Source organism: Anabrus simplex, chromosome 1 (assembly GCF_040414725.1).
Source record: "Anabrus simplex isolate iqAnaSimp1 chromosome 1, ASM4041472v1, whole genome shotgun sequence".
Classification (NCBI taxonomy): Eukaryota; Metazoa; Arthropoda; class Insecta; order Orthoptera; family Tettigoniidae; genus Anabrus; species Anabrus simplex.
Genome location: NC_090265.1, coordinates 479,538,909 through 479,560,754, shown reverse-complemented (window position 1 = coordinate 479,560,754; position 21,846 = coordinate 479,538,909). Strand labels below are relative to the sequence as shown.

The window sequence follows — 21,846 nt, the reverse complement described above, 5'->3', positions numbered from 1 at the left end:
TACGTTCAGTTTCTGAAATTTCATTTAAATTGTAAGCAGGATTGCATTTTTGGTTTATATTAATAAAAATGTTTTCTAAAACATTGAGTAAATTGCCCTTGTTATAAAAATAAAGAATTTTTAAGTCCTGCTCTATGGAGGTGAAGGAATGATTGGGCTCTGTCATATGAGTGCTCATGGCAGAATATTTTTTCAATCAGTCGCTACTGATCTACATTTAGGGCAGTCGCCCAGGTGGCAGATTCCTTATCTGTTGTTTTCCTAGCCTTTTCTTAAATGATTGCAAAGAAATTGGAAATCTATTGTAAGTTATTCCAATCCCTAACTCCCCTTCCTATAAACGAATATTTGTGTTTGGTGTTTTCATGTTTGGTGGTGTTGATGTGTTCTTTATCTAATTCAAAAGCTTCTTCCGGTTTGCCCAATATAGCTTGCAGAACATTGGTTGCAATGTAATTTATATACACCGGATTTGTTGTTTTTATTCCCGATGTTATTGATTTTGTGCGGGTTGTAAAAGAGATTAGTATTGCTGTTGAATGTTTTAAAGGCAATTTTGACATTATGTTTATTAAGAATATTGATGATATTGTAAATATTTTTATTGGTGTAAGTGAAGGTGGCGTAGTTATCCGTTTTCATTTTGTTTCTCTGAGCAGAGTTGAAGTGGATTTGTAACAGTTCTGCTGACTATCCCGTCTATGAAATGCCTGCCAAAACCATTTTTTCTCGCTATTAAGTAGATGGTATTGAGTACTTTTTTACAATTCGCGTCAGACAAAGGGACGTAAAAAGCTCTATGAATTAAGCTATAAAAAGTAGCTCTTTTTTCAGTCCGGATGCATCGAATCTTGAAGAATGGTGTTTATGGTTCGGGTGGGCTTTCTAAAGATTTGTTTGAGTTGCTCTTAGTAGTGATATCTAAAAAGTTTAAAGAATTATTGATTTCATCTTCAGAAGTAAACTTGATCTGTGGATTAACTGCATTTTACTGTTCAAGGATGATATCGCCGTTGATGTTGTGATCTATTATGGCAAATGTATCAACATAGTGCATCCAGAACACAGTACGATCAGATATTCCACCTACTTTTTTATTCAAGAATTTTTATCATAATCACGCCAACCAGATGAACTCGATACCATTTTACTGGAACCCTCACTCATGTTTAACATACATTTAACAATTATTTTAATTCTACTGGAAGTAAACATTGTGCTCCATGTCGCCAAGTTTCTACCGACGCATTGGGTAACTGTATGCCAACACAGCATCATCACATTAAGGACTCTTATTACCAATTTTATTGAACCATCTCATGTGTTCAATATTTTAATTTTCACTTTTAACAGTATTCAAGTGGTGTGCTCAGAACATTCCAGCATATTCTTCAACATTTTAACCGACATATTAGGCAGTCCGAATTATTATTGTGTCCTTGTCCTTTGTTCTTAATCTTAAAACATTTTGGCTGATGATGTCTACAAGATAGATGAAATATGTTCCATTATTTTTAAATGTTATTAAATAAATAAATTTAAAAAAAATTAGTATTGTAAAGGTGGAACATTTGACCACACCTTTTAAGTATACGTACGACAATACAGGCTTTATAATGAAATTCATTTTATGCAACATTCTTTAGTGTACCAGTTGATGATTGCAATTTTGTATATGTTAATTTCTTTTTGTTGGTATTTTTGTGATAGAAGGATATTACATGCTCTATTAAGAATTCTTTGAAACCTGTTTATTTTTTTGGATGGTATGAGTCCTTTCTTATGGTATTGAGGATTTGGGTTGGTTTTCTCTGTTCAGGGATATTCTTTTACCTATGTAGGGGACTGTCACTCACTCAGTCACCAACGCTGCGAGCTTGTCTCCCGCCAAGCACTTTGCCATAAAGCACTTCTCTGTGCCACAAGTTCCCATCCTTTGCCGTCTGCTGAGAGATTTATCGGCATAAGGTTCAGTTTGGTCAATTGTTCATGTGTTCAGTACTCGGTGTGTTGTTTCAGCGCGATTTTCATTATGTTAGTGTGTGTATATATGTAATAACTTCATAAAATACAGGAAATCATCTGCAGAAACACATCGACTCGGTGTCGGGCAAGCGTTGGCTGCATTACAGCTAAGTGCTTGGCGAAAGACAGGTTTCCAGTGCAGGCGACTGGGTGAGTGACAATCCCCTGCATAGATAATATCCTTGTATTTTATATGATAAAAGTTCATTTTTCTATTGTTTGGTCTGAAAAATAAGTTTTTGATTATTTTTGGTGAATCTGTTATTTATTTGATCTGAAAGTTTTGTACTATTATTAATTTTTTGATCTATTATCACAAAAATGTCATCGACATATCTAAGTCAGAGCACTATCCCTTTGGTATTATTTAATATTTTATGTTTCTCCAGATGGTCAAAGTATATTTCTGCGAGTATTCCAGAAGCAGGAACTCCTGTTGGGAGATTAACAGATCCAACACCACTAAATACCAGACTTTAACTACCGTAGAGAGGAATTTCCCTTGCCAACCAAAAAGAGCCCTGTTAGAATAACAACAAAAAGCAGCAGTTTCTACATTAGATTTGTAATACCAAATATAGGACAAGCATTTCATCATTTTACCACAACAGCATCAAGAAGAAGAAGAAGAAGAAGAAGAAGAAGGAGGAGAAGAAGAAGGAGAAGGAGAAGAAGGGACCTTCTCTTATAATGAGCACACCCCAAGTTTGATTGTGAATGGCAGTAGGCAAGAGGGCCTGACACCTGCCATTTTAATGAAAATTCCCCCAACACAGTCTTTACGTGAGAAACAACGTACGGCGACCTCCCCACATTGTTTCTCGGGTAACGCTAAAGCAAAAATTCTCTACAGTGTAGAATTCTGTAGCGAAGCATGGGTAGATAAGCTAGTATTATTAATAAAAATGAGGTGTCTGTTCTTATAGGTTAGAAAACTACTGGAGCTGAAACAGCTGGAAATCCTGAGTTGCCCAAGGGATACTTTTCATTTTGTTATATTTCACAATTTTGAATTAGCGGGGGTCTTTACAGGGGTATGTCCCAAAATTGGACAATTTTTGCCCTACATCAACTAAAATAATGAAAATATTGAAATATTGAAAAATGAAGTACATCTTTTGGCCTTGAAATTAAATTTTCTACAAGAACCTTGTGCAATTTCTTCGTAACACTAGTTGTTTTTGAGAAAATTCAGCTTGTGTCTGGCTTGAGGTCTGGTAAAATGACTAAAATACCGGGTAATTGGTTGGCCTTACCAAAAAATTAGTAGTATTCAACGTGGCCTTGAAATTAAATTTTCTACAAAAAACCTATGTATATTTTCTTTGTATAATGGAATATACAAAATACATCAGTGATAGGATGATGATGATGAGACTCCAGTTGAAAATGGCATGAAAGATCTATTTCAGTTGTTTGCCCCACAAACGGGTTGCATAGATGAACATCTAGAGGACTTCTATCTCTCTCTCCACTTCCTCTAAGAAGATAAGGAAGTGCTGTTGATGGGAGATCTAAATGCACAAGTTGGAATGGAAAGGCAAGGAAAGGAAGATGTAGGTCCCTTTGTATATGGAAATGTAAATCCAGAAGGAGAGTTGTTGGTGGATTTTTGTATGAGGAATCAAATGATTGTTGGAAACACCTGGTTTAAGAACAACAATCAGAAGATTACAAGGTATGGTTGGGGAAACAGACGAGCAAAGACCACGATTGATTATATAATCATAGAGAAAGAACACCGGAAGAACCTTTTAGATGTAACAGCCATGCCTGAAGAAGCCTTTGGTGGAGATCATAGAGTTGTGATAGGAAAATTGAAAGTGGGAAAGATTGAAAAACCCCTATTAAGAAAAGAACTAAAGTATGGAAGTTTAGAAAAGCATACAAGAAGAATTTCAAATGGAAATAATACCCTTGGTACCCAGGATGGAGGTGGGGAATGTTGAAGATGAATGGAAAAGATTTAAGGAAGCACTGGTTGGATGTGCAGAAAAGATGTGGTAGAACATCAGGAAATGTGAAAGACAAAGAGATACACTGGTGGAATGATAGGATAAAGATTAAAGTGAAGGAAAAGAAAATGGCATGGAAAGCATGGAAAACATCTAAGACTGAAGAAAGTAGAAGAAAGTATGTGGAGGCAAATAATTTTGCCAAGAAAGTAGTGGGGGAAGAAAAGAGGAAAAGCTGGGCCTTATTCACACAGAAATTGAGAGATGATATGCAGGACAGCGAGAAATTACTGTATGGTATCTTAAGAAACAAAAAGAGAGATCAAGTAAACACCAGATTTGTGAAGGATGAAGGTGCCACAATATTAACAAAGCCAGAAGAAATAAGAAATAGATAGTTTTTTCAGAAGCTGCTGAACATAAGAACGGATGACGGTCATTTAATGGATGACCAGGAAAGGCAATTAGTTGATGAAGAAATGGAAATGGCAGTAAGAAAGATGAAGAATGGAAAAACTGTTGGAAGAGAAATTTCAGTGGAGATGATAAAGGCAGCTGGAGCTGTAGGCCTGCAGTGGACATATTGGGTTCTCAGGAATGTCTGGGAGAATGAGGAGGTCCCTGAGGATTGGCAAAAAGGAATAATTATCCCAATTTTCAAGAAAGGCGATAAGAAAGTTATTAAGAACTACAAGGGATTTACTCTAATATCCCATGGAAAGGATACTGGAAAGTAGAATAAGGTTGAGGGTTGAGAATCAGATACAGGAAAATCAGTTTGGTTTCAGAAGGGAAGGTCAACAATGGAGCCCATTTTCATTATGAAACAACTAACGGAAAAGCAATGGGAGTACGGGAATGATATGGTGATGACATTCATTGACATTGAAAAGGCACATGGCAGTGTCCCCAGGACTAAAGTTTGGGACAGTCTGGTGCAAAAAGGAATTGTACAGGGATTAATAAAATTTGTCATGGCATTGTATAAAGAATGTTGTAGTTGCGTGCAAACACAAGTTGGCAGGACAAGTTGGTTCAAAATAACCAGAGTGCTGAGATAGGGAAGTGTTCTATCACCAATCCTGTTTACAGTAGTAATGGATGACATCATGAGAACAGCAAAAGCAGCATATGGAGGAAGAAAAATGAACATGTTATTTGCAGATGATATTGTGATGTGGGGAGAAGACGACAGGAAGGTTCAAGAACAGTTGAATGTGGTGAATGGGAAGATCGAAGAATGTGGATTGAAAATAAGTGTAGAAAAGAGTAAAATTCGTATGACTAGAGGGGAGAAAGAAGGGAAAGGTCAGATTAGACTTTCCAGTTATTACCAAAATCTTCCCATGACTTCTTCTTGGATTCAACATCTGTTTGTTTTGCCCTGTTTCTTTCCTCTACGTAGTCCTTGTTTGGAGCCATTTCTGATAAGCCTTCTTTTTACGTTTACTAACTGCTCTAACTTTATCATTCCACCTAGAGGTTCGCTTTTCCCCATCCTTACACACACTTGTTCCTAGACATTCCCTTGCTGTTTCTACTGCAGCATCCCTTTATGCCACCCATTCTCTTTCTATATCCTGAACCTGCTTACTGTCCACTGTTCGGAACTTTTCACTAATCATATCCATGTACTTCTAATTTTCTTATTCTTCAGATTTTCTGCCCATATCTGTCTAGACAGATTTCACTTTCTCTATCCTAGGTCTAGAGATACTTAGTTCACTACATATTAGATAGTGGCCTGTATCATCAAAAATTTCCGAGAGTACCCTCACATGTCCAACAGATTTTCTGAATTGAAAGTTGGTTATGATATAGTCTATTATGGATCTCCCATGTGTAGCGGTGAATAGCCTTATGCTTAAAGAATGTATTTGTAACTGCTAATCTCATACTAGCACAGAAGTCCAACAAATGCTTCCCATTCCTATTAGCTTTGTATCCTTCAGTTCAATTTCCAACTCTCGCATTGCAGTCGCCTGTTAGCACTATTCTATCCTTGCTGTTGACCCTGACTACAATGTCACTCAATGCTTCATAAAACTTGTCAACTTCATACTCATCTGCACCTTCACATGGTGAATACACTGAGACAATTCTCGTCCTAATTCCTCCAACCACCAAATCTACCCACATCATTTGCTCATTTACGTGCCTAAGAGAAACTATGCTCCATGCAGTAGTATTTCTGATGAACAGTCCTATTCCACACTCTGCCCTTCCCTTTTTTAACACCTGTCAAGTAGATTTTATAATCTTCTATCTCTTCCTCGTTATCTCTTCTCACCCGAATATCATTAACTCCTAACGCATCCAGACTCATCCTCTTTGCTGACTCAGCTATTTCTACTTTCTTCCATAAGCCCCATTAATACTGATAGCTCCCCATCGAATTCCATTTCGTTCGCAAAGTTCTTCCAAGAAGTCCCTCGCCTGTCAAATGGGACTCCACTCCCATAGGTCCGAGGCTTGCTTAAAACGTTTTGAGCATACTCAATGAAAAATTCTGTGAAGTAGGATGCTACCCTAACGTGCACATAGTCCAAGTGAGGATCTCTCCTCTAACGGGTTAGGGACCTTTGGTGAATTGCATTGTCCTTGCCACCTGAGCGCAAGGAGGGCCATGACCCAGAATATGTCAGATTCCCATTCCATAGCAACTGGTATCCCGACTGAGGACCACTTACTAGGCCACTCAACTGTTGCCCGTGATTCACGATCTAGGATGTGACTACAGTAACCCACACAATTGTTGTTGTTGACTTCAGAAACAGAACTTTATAAAATTAATTCCTAACATATTTTTTTTAACAGGTACCTGAAATTTGCTGCAAGTTAGATTAAGAGAGAAGTACAGTATGTTCCACTGCTGAGAGACGAGACCAACAATTGAAAGAAGCAGTCTGTGGCCAGAAGGTTATGTTACTATGTGACGAAACGATAGATCTGTTGGGTCAATATGTACTTGTCATGTTAATTCACCCTCTTGAACCAAATATAGAGCAGGAGTTATATGTTGCTGATGTACATATTCTGGAAGAAGCTGATACAAAATTATTCAACAGGGCAATACTTAATTCTGTACAGAAGCACTCTATTAACTACGACAATATCTTGGGACTGGTAAGCAACAGTGCAAGATACGTCAAAATATTTCAGTTCCCTGAATACCTTTCTCAGACAGGATGCAGTTCACAAGCAGTGTTGGGTATACTGGCTAGATTTGGTGAGATGCATATTCACAAAAGAACTGATGAAACTTAATGCAGCGGTGGCTAAGGTGAAAGTCGTATGTCTCAACACGAGAAAGAGAAAACACCTGTATGTTTGATTTCTCAAAGAAAAGTATCCATTTGAGAATCCTAAACTGTTTCCCGTACCAGTACTGACAAGATGGAATACTTTGTTCGAGGCTGTTTTCTACGTTGAGAAGCATCTTCGTGATATAATTTAGTTTGTGCATCAGAAGATCTGGACTCTATCAGCAATGCTGGTATCAGCTTCATGAAATCAGACTAGTGATGAAGTATAATTTCAGCAGAGGCAACATTTGTCAAGGAACATGCCTGTGATTTAGTGGAATACATCATTCAACTAGAAGGATCTTCATATCCAACAACTCTACACTTTATGGAAAACTCGGGAAAATATTGTAAAAAAAAAAAAAAAAAAAAAAAAAAAATCAAAGCAGCAAGAGAAGGGAATTTTTATAGTGAAACAAAAGAGAAGCTAAATTGCATTAGAATTGCAGATGTTCAAGGAGATGTTAGATCAGCTGTGAAAGAAGCAGAAGCATTAGCATCTAAAAAATTGCAGTTACTGCTGTTTGAAGACCCTACTATAAGTAGTATTCAGCACTTGAAGTGTTGAGTCCTGTATTTATCATTAACAGTAATGTTGATTGAGCACTAGTGAAATAGTTAAGTCTATTCCATTCTTAAAAAATGAGAATGATTCTGTGATCACAAAAGGGTACAATGAACTTCAAGAGTAAATCAGTCAAATTATGCTGCGAAATGGAAAAATACATATTCTGAAAGTGCTGATTAGTTTGACAGTCATTCTGAGTCTGAGTTCTCCAGTCAGTGTGGTATCCATGTTGACTGGACATTTCTTTTCTTGCTACTCAAGTGTTTTGAGCAACTTGCATTGCAACATGAATGTCCTTTACAGTTTTATGCTCATTTGTCAGCCATTGTGGTATCTGTGTGCTAATCTTGACTGTGAAATTTTCTTTTCTTGCCGTTCAGGAGTTTTTAGCGCCCTGCGTTGCAACAGGGAAGTGACCAGTGGCGGCGATAAGGGCTCCGCAGACCCCATGGGGTGGGGTGGTCCATTGCTTGTGAGGGGTCCATGACTGTTTCTTAATTCAGTAGCTGAAGAGTGATTTTACATATTGATAAAGCTACAGCACATAACACATTATTATTTATATTGCAGAGGGTTATTCCAAACTTAGGCCGTCGTAGTGCAGAGTTTCTTTCATCAACAGGAGTACGGCAGTTATTTCTGGAAGAATGTGGGTTTCCCAAACTGTTCCAATAATAATATCCCTTGATGCCACTCACAACAATTAACAAGACTTTTGAAGGAATTAAGCAAGTTCTGAGAACCCAGTAGCCAGCAAAGATGCGATAACAAAGACATCCTCCTTATCTAAACTATAAATGCTGAAGTTTTGAGCCTGTTTATAACTCTTTGGCAGTCAGTGTAGCTACTGTAAGTAGGTTTATGATGGATGGTTGAGTTGTAAATTATTTGGTCCTAGGAACAAGATTATTTCTTAATATTGTCAGCGTGTTTTGGTTACTATAATTGGAATATGAAATTCTTGTGTGTGGATGTTCGTACTATATATGTATTTTAATTCCTTTGGATTTGAAAAATAAACTATGTAATTATTATTATTATCATCGTTGTCATTCATTTTAATAATACGCAACCCCACACTACAAAATAAACTTGTAACTTTCCTTATCAGGAAATGAGGGGCCCAGTTTCAATTAATGCGGGGGGGGGGGGGGGGGCGAGCTACTTAGCGCTGCTGGAAATGACAATGTTCTCCGTTGACAGTTTGAAAACAGAATATTATGTATTTTTCTGTCATATTATACCTTCAGTGATAATTGAATGATAAAAATGTGTTTTTTCAAATAAAACTTCACATTGTTCTTCAATAATTTATTTACATGAAAAAGTACATTCAAAATCCCAAAATATAATATTAAAAATAATGCAAAATCCTAAAAAATAATGTGAAATTCTTAAAAAATAACTCCAATTTCCACCAAAAAATTGAACTACCTATATGTTTCTGCATCCAGAGAGAAGGTTGTAAATATTTTGTACAAGATAATTATCCAATTATCAATTGTGCAGTGAATTTGGAGTTCTATTTTGAAGGATGAAGGAAAATATTGCCTTGCACTCATCTCTTGAAAATGATCATATCTGACTGAGCAACATGCCATCATTTTGGAATATCTTATTTTTATGCTCTGTTGTCTCTTTGTTAGTGCTTTTACTAAACAATTTTCTCATTACTCTTAATTATAATGTATTTAATCTATTTTAGGGCAATGCAAGGAAAGTTTCCTAATCAGATTGAGAGCCCAGTATTTCCTGGAAATCACTTTCGAGGTGGAGACCGAAGATCAAATGGATTTAGAAACCAGGGGAGTAAAGCAGTTGGCAACAATGGCAATCTGCCTATGAAAGGACTAATAAAACCTCAGTGGGATGTCAGTATACTACGTCCATTCACCAAGAATTTCTATGTTCCTCATGATTCTGTGTCTGGCAGGTAAGACTTTCAACCCTCTTAGTGCCAAGCAGTTTCCTGAAATTCTGGCTAAAAATGCCAAGCCATTTTTAATGGTACAGCATTCTTATAGAGGAATATTCATAAAAAAATTGATTTTGAAGATTGATGAATTATTCATGCTGCATTACTATATTTTATAATGAATACTTTGTTTTAATATAAAAAACACATAAAAGAAATACTTCGACATTATTTTTAAATTGTAATCAGTTTGACGGTTGTTTATTAAAAAAAAACAAGTATTCTTGAAGTTTCAAGTCTCACTTCAGAAATAAATGTAATCATATGGCAATATTCTTAACAAAATTACATTAATGCAAATTTGTTAAAACTTCAATGCAACCATCCCGAAAAGTCATTTGTATGACATCTGCACCCAGCCCTCCCCTTTCAGAATATCAAGTTCCCCTGTCTATTGTACCAGGCATTAAACAAGTTAATTCACATCCCTTTTTGTAGGATTGTATGTTAGGAATGGTGTAAAATGCAAGATCTGTGTTGCGGCTTTTGTATTGGCAACTCGCCTGTTGCATTTCATTTGTAACTTTCACAGTTGGCAACTTGTTACCGCGTCCATTATTATAGGTCAGACTGAACATGGCGACCGGCAGCAGTAGACGCCGAGACCCATCTTGGTGTATCTCTACATTTTCTTTAGTACATTTATGTAAATATGTGGTATTTATTAATGTGTAATAAATATGTTAAATCACCTGAGTGATGTGTTGTCTGCTCGTTTAGGGCAATCTGGTCCTCCATCTGACTTATTTCATATTGTTTGTGCGCCTATAGAAATTAACTTTGTTATGTGCGTCCAATATGTTGATTCGTCATTCACAATAATCTGCACCTCTGACCCAAATCCTCCCTTACAACCGTAATACAAATTTGTGGAACTAGACTACAATAAAAAATTAATAGGCATTGTTTATAAACCACCTAATGTAAGACCATTGTTGATTTCAAGCAGTTATAACAGATCTTATCTTAGTCTACAAGGACACCATTGTCCTGTGTAACTTCATTACAAAACTTTTATTAGAGTTTAGTGAATAAAAAGAAACTGAATAATTTATTCCTCGTTCCCATTATTAAAATTGTATTGCCTAATGCTACAAACCATGTCAACTTCCCTCAGTATTCAACTCTTACAGTAATTGTTGAAATAATTACCAGTCAACCTCTAAAAGTGATTTAACACTGCCAGGTCTCAGCTCCTGGCATTCCTACCTATGACCTCTTATACTAAGCATGGTTTACACTTGGGTTGAGCAATGTATGTTATATTTAGAGACATAAACATTGACATGAACTACATAATGACATACATAACCAAGCCTGGGATAGAATACTTTATTTTCACGACATTGATTCAAAAGTAAACACCTAAGAGACAGATAGGGATCACCCCACCCTCTGCCCAGCGGCTAACAACCGAGATGACATTTGCTTTGACCAGCTATGACAGTTGGTTCAGGAGATATAGGCACACACAAGACAGAGAGCTTTGAACAATACAGAATACTTAAAAATAGAATAAGCAGCTAATTAGGAACAGTAAATGCAGCTACTTCCAGCAGTTACCCACATACAATAACTTCACATAGACCTGCAACACACTACGGTTAAGTAGCATTGGTAAAGCTGTAGAGCAACAAGTTCCAACTAACCAACTTGACAACTTAAATAATCATTTTTCTCGGTTTAAAGTGGGACCATTTTCATTTCCTATCGGGCAAGTTGGCCATGTAGTTACGGGCACATGGCTGTAAGCTTGCATACGGGAGATAGTGTGTTTGAATCCCACTGTCGGCAGCCCTGAAGATGGTTTTTCATGGTTTCCCATTTTTACACCAAGCAATTAAGGCCATGGCTGCTTCCTTCCAACTCCTAGGCCTTTCCTATCCCATCATCGCCATAAGACCTATCTGTGTCGGTGCGACGTAAAGCCACTAGCAAAAAATTTCCATTTCCCATACAGTCACTAAACCCTGGCAGTCTTCATACTCAAAAAGATCAGTTTACATTTAGAGCCACCGAGCTCAATAGCTGTAGTCGCTTAAGTGCGGCAGTATCCAGTATTTGGGAAATAGTAGGTTCGAACCCCACTGTCAGCAGCCCTGAAAATGGTTTTCCGTGGTTTCCCCATTTTCACACCAGGCAAATGCTGGGGCTGTACCTTAATTAAGGCCATGGCCGCTTCCTTCCCACTCCTAGCCCTTTCCTGTCCCATCGTCGCCATAAGACCTATCCGTGTCGGTGCGACGTAAAACAACTAGCAAAAAAAAAAAAAAAAAAAAAAAAAAAAAAAAAAAAAAAAAAAAAAAAAAACATTTAGAGCTGTCAGTGCAAACATAACATTTGCTAAATTCAAGTACTTCTAATACTACAGGCTCTGCGGTACCTCTATATCATTAATTAAAAATATTATCAGGTCTGTGTTACCAGTACTCATATCTTTAACCACTGTATGACAAATGAAAAGTTTCCCAAAATTGAAAATGTGCTAGTAAGGCCTATCCTGAAAAAAATTGCCATTAATCAGCCAATATCCATTCTTCCAGCACTTTCAAAAGTACTGTATTTGAACGACTGGTTCACTTACAGGTTGCAGAGTATCTGACCAAGCATGTACTCCTTGACTCCTTTAATTCAGACGTTAAGAAAGGACATAGCACTGTGACAGCCTTATTGCGAGTGACAGACAATATCACACATGCAATAGATGAATGAAACTTTATTTTATTACTTTATTATACTTTAGTACTGCGTTTGATTCTGTTAACCCCCAGATACTTGAAATCTCAATACAACAATGCCACAGTTTTTCAGCTGTAATCTTGCTGGCCGCCAGCAACGAGTAACAGTGGGAGATAAGACTTCTGAATGGTGGAATAAGGTATACGGTGCCCCACAGGGTTCTGCTTAGGGTCCGCTACTATTTTTGATCAGTATCAGTGGCATTGGGGAAACATTAAAATTGACGGTACCACCTTTATGTAGATGATCTACAGATACACGATTTTTGTCCAAGTGACATGAACAGCTATCGCTACTTCAACAGCTGTGATACTTAAGTACAAAAACATTTAAAGATAAGAATAGTAATATTTGACAGTAATGAACTATGCTATGGTAGACTAATATTATGACATATCCGGCTGAAGATGGCCTATAAGGCCAAAATACTGTAGTGTGATTTTAAAGTATAAATACATATATTTGTGAATGCACATAGTATTGATTAGGCAGGAACATCCCATCCCTTATAATTGTGAATAGCTATTGACCATATTAACTCCCGACCTCCAACTCTGTGACTATGCTAATAAAAACAGTTTATTAATAAATCCTAATAAATTTATCTAAAATCATTGGTACCAGAAGAAATTTGAATTTGCTAAAACGTATCTAAGTGCCTCCTGTTGTGTTAAATAACAATTTCATACCCTGCTTCACCTCGGTGACTAACTTATCAGCTGTGTGCCTAAATCTGTTCTGGTTTCACTAAGAGATGGTGCCAGGGAACAGTACGTAGCATATGAATTTGACACATACGTCAGTTTGTTCGTCTGACATTTACCAGCAACACACAAAAGTTGATTCCACCAAACACTAGCGTCTGTTGTAGTGGTTCAAATCCCGTTACAAGCATGCATTATTATTATTATTATTATTATTATTATTATTATTACTGTTCGATTCAATTCTGTAATCTGATTTCGCTATGTATTAATTATCGCTTGCTTCATTGTAGTTAATTTATTGTGTGTGTGTGTGTGTGTGTGTGTGTGTGTGTGTGTGTGTGTGTGTGTGTGTGTGTGTGTGTGTGTGTGTGTGTGTGTGTATTAGCATCAGAATTGTGTAGAGTGAGACTTAATATCTAATATCAGATATGGATATGTTTTGTGAAACCTTTTGACATTGCAATATATGGTGTAATACTGTTACAGTAACTGTCGAGTCATTGCTCTGTCATTGTATGTATTTAGCGATGAGGTCATATTTTGGGAACACCTAGTTCGCTTGAGGCTATTTCAACACAATATGTAACATTTGTAGCTGGGTGGGAGTTACATCATATCTATTTTTAACCCTGACTTAGTGTTATACCATATGTCAACTAATGGCTATATATAGGGGCTGTATCCTATAGTGGCAGTCAGTCAGAGAGTTCAGTTGGTTGGAATGAGTTGGAAGGAGAGTGAGGCCACAGATGGTCAGCGAGACAGTGAAATGATGATGAAGAAGCAGTCGCATGGATACGTAGTCAGTGACCAAATGGACTATATGTTATGGTGTTTCGTGTATCTGTTTGGTTGAGTTCTTGTGTCAGTTTGGTGACTGCCGAATATTGAGTTGTCGTAGTGCAGACTAACAGTTATCAGTGAATTACTTGTAAAGTTGATTGTGAAGTGTGAATATAATTTCAAGCCATGCTATATCTCGTTTGTGAAACTAAAATTACATTTCAGATACCTACAGCTGATACCAATTCAAAGGAATATGTCATAACACTCAGTCTTCAAGGTACAATTAAGTGAACCAGTGAGGGATACATTTCTTGTACAACTTTCAAATGTCTGGTCAAGAGGATTTCAAATTCAATGCCTACAGTTTCCGTCAGTTATAATGTCGGAGTTTTATATTATCTTTTGAATTATCGCAGTAAATCTCACTAGTTAAAATCAGCATTTAAAGGATATATTTTGTTTAGTATCAAATTAATCGTTTCATTTTAATAGTAGATCATATAACCTCACACTTTAATGGGGAAACTGAACGACTATCTCCTTTTCCCAAAACCTATACGTTACGCTGTCAAAGTAAGCTTATTACCTCACACCTTAGAGATATTGAAGATTCTCATTCTATTATCGTTACATCTGTTTGTAGCTGGTGCCCATCAACAATTGTATGTGTAAGTAATCAGGTAAGTACTAAGTGTAAGTACATAGTCCAACGATTGAGTATTTTATATCATGTATATTTTAATATTGTTTCATTTTAAAATTAATGAGTACGAGTCACACTGTGTATCATTCAGTGATCATGTCGATGTTTGTGCCTGAAAAAGAAAGTTTGCAGCACGCATTGCTTTCCTTATTTAATCAAAAGCAAAAGGCTGTGGAAAGTCATCGTTTGCTGGTAGAAACACATGGTGAACATGCTCCATCGATTAGAACATGTGAGACATGGATTTGACAATTTAAAGATGGTGATTTAAATGTGTAAGACAGTGCGCACTCTGGGTGACGACCCAACTCAAACTCAATGGCAGTTGGCACTAGCATTAAATGTGTCACAAGAAACAATCAGCAGATGTTTATGACCAGTGGGGAAGATCAGTAAACTCAGTAAATAGGTCCTACACAATTTCAATGAACGGCAAATGGAAAATCGCAAAGTCACTTGTGAAATGCCGCTTCAGCGCCACGAAAGAAAAATATTTCTGTACCAGATTGTTATGGGTGACGAAAAATGGATTTATTTTGTCACCTAGCAAAGTCTGTCCTTCAACACCAAATCCAAATCTCTTCGGCAGGAAGACCACGGGACCAGAGCGGTATTGTGTATTATGAACTCTTGAAGCCCGGCGAAACAGTTATTGCACAACGCTGTCACCAACAAATGATTCTTTTAAATCACACATTGATCGAAAGACGACCGGAGGATAGTGTTATGTGTGGTGAGTTGCAGGGATGTTGGGAGCAACACAAACACCCAGACCCCGAGCCATTGAAATTAACCAATAAAGGTTAAAATCCCCGACCTGGCTGGGAATCTAACCCGGGACCCTCTGAACCGAAGGCCAGTGCGCTGACAATTCAGCCAATGAGTCGGACGGGGGGGGGGGAGCATATAAAACTCTTAGAAGAATGTGAAAAGTTAAAGCTTCAGTACAAAGCGTTTACTGCGGTCCAGTATGGAAGCAATATCGTTCAATGTCTGTGATTGACGAACTGAGTGAAATAGGGAGGAACGTTGCCACATCGAGAAGCTTTGAGGCACATTTTGGATAAAATTCATATGGATGAACCATATGTCACATGTGAGTCCTCTTTTATTCAATTATATTCAATTATATTGAATTGTATTACATTTATCTATATACTTACTTTTCCCGCGACCGAGGAAAACGTTTTCATTTGTTTCCGGTATTGCGCTTTTTACTATATTTTTTTCTCTTCACAATTGTTTTTTCACGTCAACTGTTCTAAGAATTCTATAGGAGCACAATTACTTATTCAATTATATTGAATTGTACTATATTTATCTATATACTTACTTTCCCGCGACCGAGGAAAATTACTGGATCGTCAAGCTTTTCTCCATTTTACTTTGGGCATTTGAAACCACAGTGCCTGATATTGAATGCGTCGCGCTGATCACCGGGAGCTGGCAAGTTGCTTCAGTGGATCTACTCATCTTCAACTCCTGCACGATTACGGATCTTCGTACGTGTTCGATTGTGATGTGACTTTATGCCTGACAGTATTTAAAAACTTGCTCATTTAACCGTTCTCTGCTATTCGTAAACATTGTGGGACTTTGCCTAGTGCTGCGTGTGCTGTGCTACCGCTTAGAGAATTGCGCACTGTTTTCTTTTGAGTGATTTGCATTTTACTTCTAAGTTTTACAGTGTCTACCCCCATTTCATTTTTATATCGCCTCTTCTACTGATCCTATGCATTGTTTTTTGTCTTAGTCGGCTGATGATGACCTGGACTAGGGTTGGAACCGGTACCATTTCTACCAATCATTAAATGGGAATGTAATTCACTACATTTCATATTCTTTTGTATTGAATAGGTTGAATCTCTTTATCAATTTTTTCAATTTTAACTGTAATCGAGTGAGTTTGCTAGTGGACATAGCGAGGAAACGATAATGAAGAAGATCGCTCACATGCAATATAATCGCTGGGTGCATAAAAAATAAAAATAAAAAATCGCGCCCGCTTAACTCACAATAACAGATGTGTCAGTGATGGGGCTCTCGCGGTAACTGAAGGATAATACAGTTTAATATAGGAATTTTGAACAGACAGACAAAAACTGTCGTTATAACAGGGTTCTCATTATATGCCGTACTCGTTATAGCGGACTTCTACTGTACGTTATGAATAACAGTTACACTTTCCAGATTTCATACAACATTTGAACCAAACGGGTATTATAGTATTTTCTTACAAACCATATTGGGTGCAGTTGTAGCTTGAAGTTGTTCTTTGCAGTCTATGGATCTGAGTACTCTTGAGAAAGTCACGAACAAATGTCCAAAACACTTTAAAGTGTTTGAAGTTTGTCCTGGTGGCTTATTCGTTGTGATACAGAAGGCTACATTTAGAGGAAATTGCCTCCATTTAAGAAGGAATGGTCGGGAGATAGTAGGTTCGAACCCCACTGTCGGCAGCCCTGAAAATGGTTTTCCGTGGTTTCCCATTTTCACGCCAGGCAAATGCTGGGGCTGTACCTTAATTAAGGCCACGGCCGCTTCCTTCCCACTCCTAGCCTTTCCTGTCCCATCGTCGCCATAAGACCTATCTGTGTCGGTGCGACGTAAAGCAACTAGCAAAAAAAAAAAAAAAAAAGAAGGAATGGTATACCCGGATTCACAGGTGCTAAATCTATTCTTGGAATAAAACACCTTCCTGAAGCTGAGCCCGTTTGAACTTCTGCATGAGCGATATTTTTGTCTAACTTCCATAGATTCAATCTCGTTCCATTGTACAAACCAGCTTTATTAACTTCAATAACATCATTGCACACTATGGAGTCAAAGCTAATGTATGTGATTTGGTAACGTAACTATTCAGAACCTATTGGTTGATATTAACTTGTTTGTTTCTTGGGCAAAAGTTTGCTATTTTGGAAAACAGTTTACTCTCACTTGGATGAAAAGGAGAACCAAGTGAATCTCGTAGAATACTTTTTGAAATCCGGTTTTGTTGAATCTCGATAGTGCCATTTGGCCTAGTTCTGTTTTTGTATTTTAGATGCCTTCAGTGAAGTTAAATCTTAATTTTGAGCCATACAGTAGAACATTTAAAACTTGACTGAATAACAACTGTTCAGTAACAGGTGAGGAATTACTGCCAGGCACTGTCAGAAGTCTGTACCAGGCAATATTACAAGATCTATCAAAAAGTGATTTGTGATTAAGTAGCTGATCTACTGCTGAAAGAGCATGATGGGAAGCCAGGGATGCCTCGTCCCTAACCTAGCTTGTCTTTTATTTACTCCGCATTTCCTCATTCCATATGAGCACTGCAAAAAGGTTTGGAATTTAATCCAGGCTTTTGGCATGCAATCTAGTGATTAGAAATTTTACACCACCACCTGGCCAACATTCTACTGGTAATTTTTTTGCAACCAACGGGTCTCGGAACTGTCTAACCACAGTGTACGTTTATTTAGGTGCACACCTTAATGATCATGCCCACTGTGCAGGCTGTGTTTCCTGATGGAGATAATGTGTTTTCATACCCCAGAATGGAAAGATTTATTCATTTCATGGAAAAATATTATTTTTCACTAAATATTTCAAGCATGATGGTCATTATTATATTGTTCTTGTAACCTATATAACTTTTTAAAAACATACTTTTTCTTTAAAAAAGTAGGTAAGTTGTGGTAATGAGGAGTTCATTGTATTTTTCTTGCAAAGAAGACATAAGTGTCATATGCCCTCACTCCATATCAGTACTGTGAAAAGGTTTGGAATTTAATCCATGCTTTTGGCATGCAATCTAGTGATTAGAAATTGTATACCACCACCTCCCGTACCCTGCCAGCCAACATTCTAATGGTAAAAATATTTTCGGCCAATGGGACTCGAATCGTCTAACCATAGTGTCTGATCAATTTGAGTGTACGCTGCAATGATCATGGCCACCATACATGCTCTGCTTAGCGATGGAAATTGTTTTCATATCCCAGAATGGAAAAAAAACCTCTTCATTTCACGGAAAGATAGTATTTTTTACTAAATAGTTGTCTGCCTCCATAGCGTAATGGTTAGTACTATTAGCTGCTGTTGTTGGGGCTTGGGTTTGTCTGCTGGTACTGCCAGAATTTAAGAATGGTGGGAGAGCTGGCATGTGGTTAAAATGGTACACGCAGTTCACCTCTATTAGGGGTGTGCCTGAAAAGAGCTGCACTACCTTGGGAGGAGGACAAGTGTTTACGTTTTACTAAATAGTTACAGTATAATGGTCATCATTACATTGTTCTTTTAATCCATATCTTGTACTAGTTTAAGCCTCTTGAACGTTCCCGTTGAAGGTAACAAGTCATGAGGTACATAGTTTGACTAGCATGTAATTTGAAATTCTAAATGGACTATTAGTATATGTTATGTATAAATGTTACACTTTTCAGGTTTTATACAGCATTTGAATAGAATCAAAACAGCTATTTCCTTACAAACCATATCAGTGCAGTTGTAGCTTGGAGTTGTAATTTGAAGCATATGGATCTGAGTACTCTGGAAAAAGCTATGTACAACTGTCCATAATACTGGGATATTCATCCCAACTTCAAAGTTTGTCCTGGTGGCCTATTTCAGTGTGACAGAAGACTAAATTTAGAGGAAATTGCCTCAATTTAAGAGCAAATGGTATTCCTGCATTCACAGGTGCTAAATATGTGTTATCCAAAGTAACATTGTGCAACACACCATAGTATCCAGAAAAAATGCTATATATGAACACATACCTTCTCGTAAATTGTTTGAGTCATCAGTCCATAGACTGGTTTGATGCAGCTCTCCGTGCCACCCTATCCTGTGCTAACCTTTTCATTTCTACATAACTATTGCATTGTACATCTGCTCTAATCTGCTTGTCATATTCATACCTTCGTCTACCCCTACCGTTCTTACACCTACACTTCCTTCAAAAACGAACTGAACAAGTCCTGGGTGTCTTAAGATGTGTCCTATCATTCTATCTCTTCTTCTCGTCAAATTTAGCTAAATCGATCTCCTCTCACCAATTCGATTCAGTATCTCTTCATTCGTGATTCAATCTTTCCATCTCACCTTGAGCATTCTTCTGTAACACCATATTTCAAAAGCTTCTATTCTCTTTCTTTCTGAGCTAGTTATCGTCCATGTTTCACTTCCATACAATGCCACGCTCCACACAAAAGTCTTCAAAAACATCTAATTCCGATATCAATATTTGAAGTGAGCAAATTTCTTTTCTTAAGAAAGCTCTTCCTTGCTTGTGCTAGTCTGAATTTTATGTCATCCTTACTTCTGTCATCATTAGTTATTTTACTACCCAAGTAACAATATTCATCTACTTCCTTTAAGACTTCATTTCCTAATCTAATATTTCCTACATCACCTGCCTTCGTTCGACTGCACTCCATTACTTTTGTTTTGGACTTATTTATTTTCATCTTGTACTCCTTACCCAAGACTTCGTCCATACCATTCAGCAACTTCTCGATCTTTTGCAGTCTCAGATAAAATAACAATATCATCGGCAAATCTCAAGGTTTTGATTTCCACTCCTTGGACTGTGATTCCCTTTCCAAATTTTTCTTTGATTTCTTTTACTGGCTGTTCTATGTAAACATTGAAAAAGAGTGGGGACAAACTGCAGCTTTGCCTCCCTCCTTTCTGGATTGCTGCTTCTTTTTCAAAGCCCTCAATTCTTATCACTGCAGACTGATTTTTATACAGATTGTAGATAATTCTTCGTTCTCAGTATCTGATCCCTATCATCTTCAGAATCTTAAATCTCGTAAATTATAGTGCCTAATAGTACAGTTACAATGCAAGGAAGGTTCTCCATAGTTCTATTTCATAAAGATGTTTCCTCGGAAGGGGTTTATGCTAAAGGACGCGGGAAGTTATGAATATACTGCTCAGAACATGCATGTCATCTCCTGGCCCTGCTGGGAGTGGGACACATTGTACATAGTGTAATGCCAGCCAATACAGTATACAGTACTGTACGTTTATTCAGATAATCCGAACAGACTACAGCCCCAATTAGTTCGGATTACTGGGGTTCTACAGTATTGAGATATACTGTAAGCCTTGCTATACATTCATATGCCTCAGCTTTGTAAATGTTGTATGTAGTAACTTCGGCCATGACATGGCTGTGCACACTAAATGGGTTTAGTTTTTTATTTACCGGCTGTTAACAAGAAATGTCATGACACTGACAGTTGAGGCGCTGGCCTTCTAACTCCAACTTGGTAGGTTTGATCCTGGCTCAATTCGGTGGTATTTGAAGGTGCTCAAATATGTCAGCCTCATGTCTGTAGATTTACTGACACGTAAAAGAACTCCTGCAGAACTAAATTCTGGCACCTCAGCATCTCCGAAAACCATAAACGTAGTTACTGGGATGTAAAGTCAATAACATTATTATTAAGTCATGATAGATTTCTTAAATTTTTAAACTGGTATACTGTATATTTGTGTTGCAGATCTGGTGATGAAGTTGATTTGTTCAGAAATAAACAGCAGATTACTATTAGAGGAAATGATTTGCCTAATCCTATTCAGCAATTTGAAGAAGCTAACTTTCCTGGTTACATCGTCAGTGAAATAAGGTAAAATTTGATAATACCATCTTAATGCTGATTGCCTTTCTAACTAACTCTAGAGTATACTGTACTGTTGAACATTATTAGATATTGCGCTGTGTACTTAATTTCATATGAAATGCTGTCATATTTTATGCTCCATTAAAACATAATGCACCTACTGTCTTCAACAACTCTGAATCAACATTCAAGGCTATCCAAGTGTAGGCAAGTGCTGCTTACTGGGTTTGAGATACTCATTGGTAAATGTCTACACCTCTTTCTTCATTGCATACTGGCTTCAGTTGTTAAATTAATTCTTCTCTTGAAACTGAATATCCATGGTTCTTTGGTTACAGAAAATCTGGATTTGAGACTCCCACGCCTATACAAGCTCAAGGTTGGTCTATTGCTTTAAGCGGGAGAGATATGGTTGGAATAGCTCAAACTGGTTCTGGAAAAACCTTAGCTGTAAGTATGTTGGGAT

General features: G+C 37.4%; 1 protein-coding gene across 8 annotated transcripts in view; it reads left to right on the top strand.

Moving 5' to 3' along the window:
- LOC136856971 (uncharacterized) overlaps positions 1–21,846 on the top strand; it is a 164,454-nt gene that overhangs the window by 47,971 nt on the left and 94,637 nt on the right. For all 8 annotated transcript variants that reach the window (XM_067135279.2, XM_067135281.2, XM_067135280.2 and 5 more), the window contains 3 exons: positions 9,559–9,786; positions 21,261–21,386; positions 21,719–21,830. In XM_067135279.2, the coding sequence (XP_066991380.2) occupies positions 9,559–9,786; positions 21,261–21,386; positions 21,719–21,830 (466 nt within the window). The remainder of the gene's footprint in view (positions 1–9,558; positions 9,787–21,260; positions 21,387–21,718; positions 21,831–21,846) is intronic.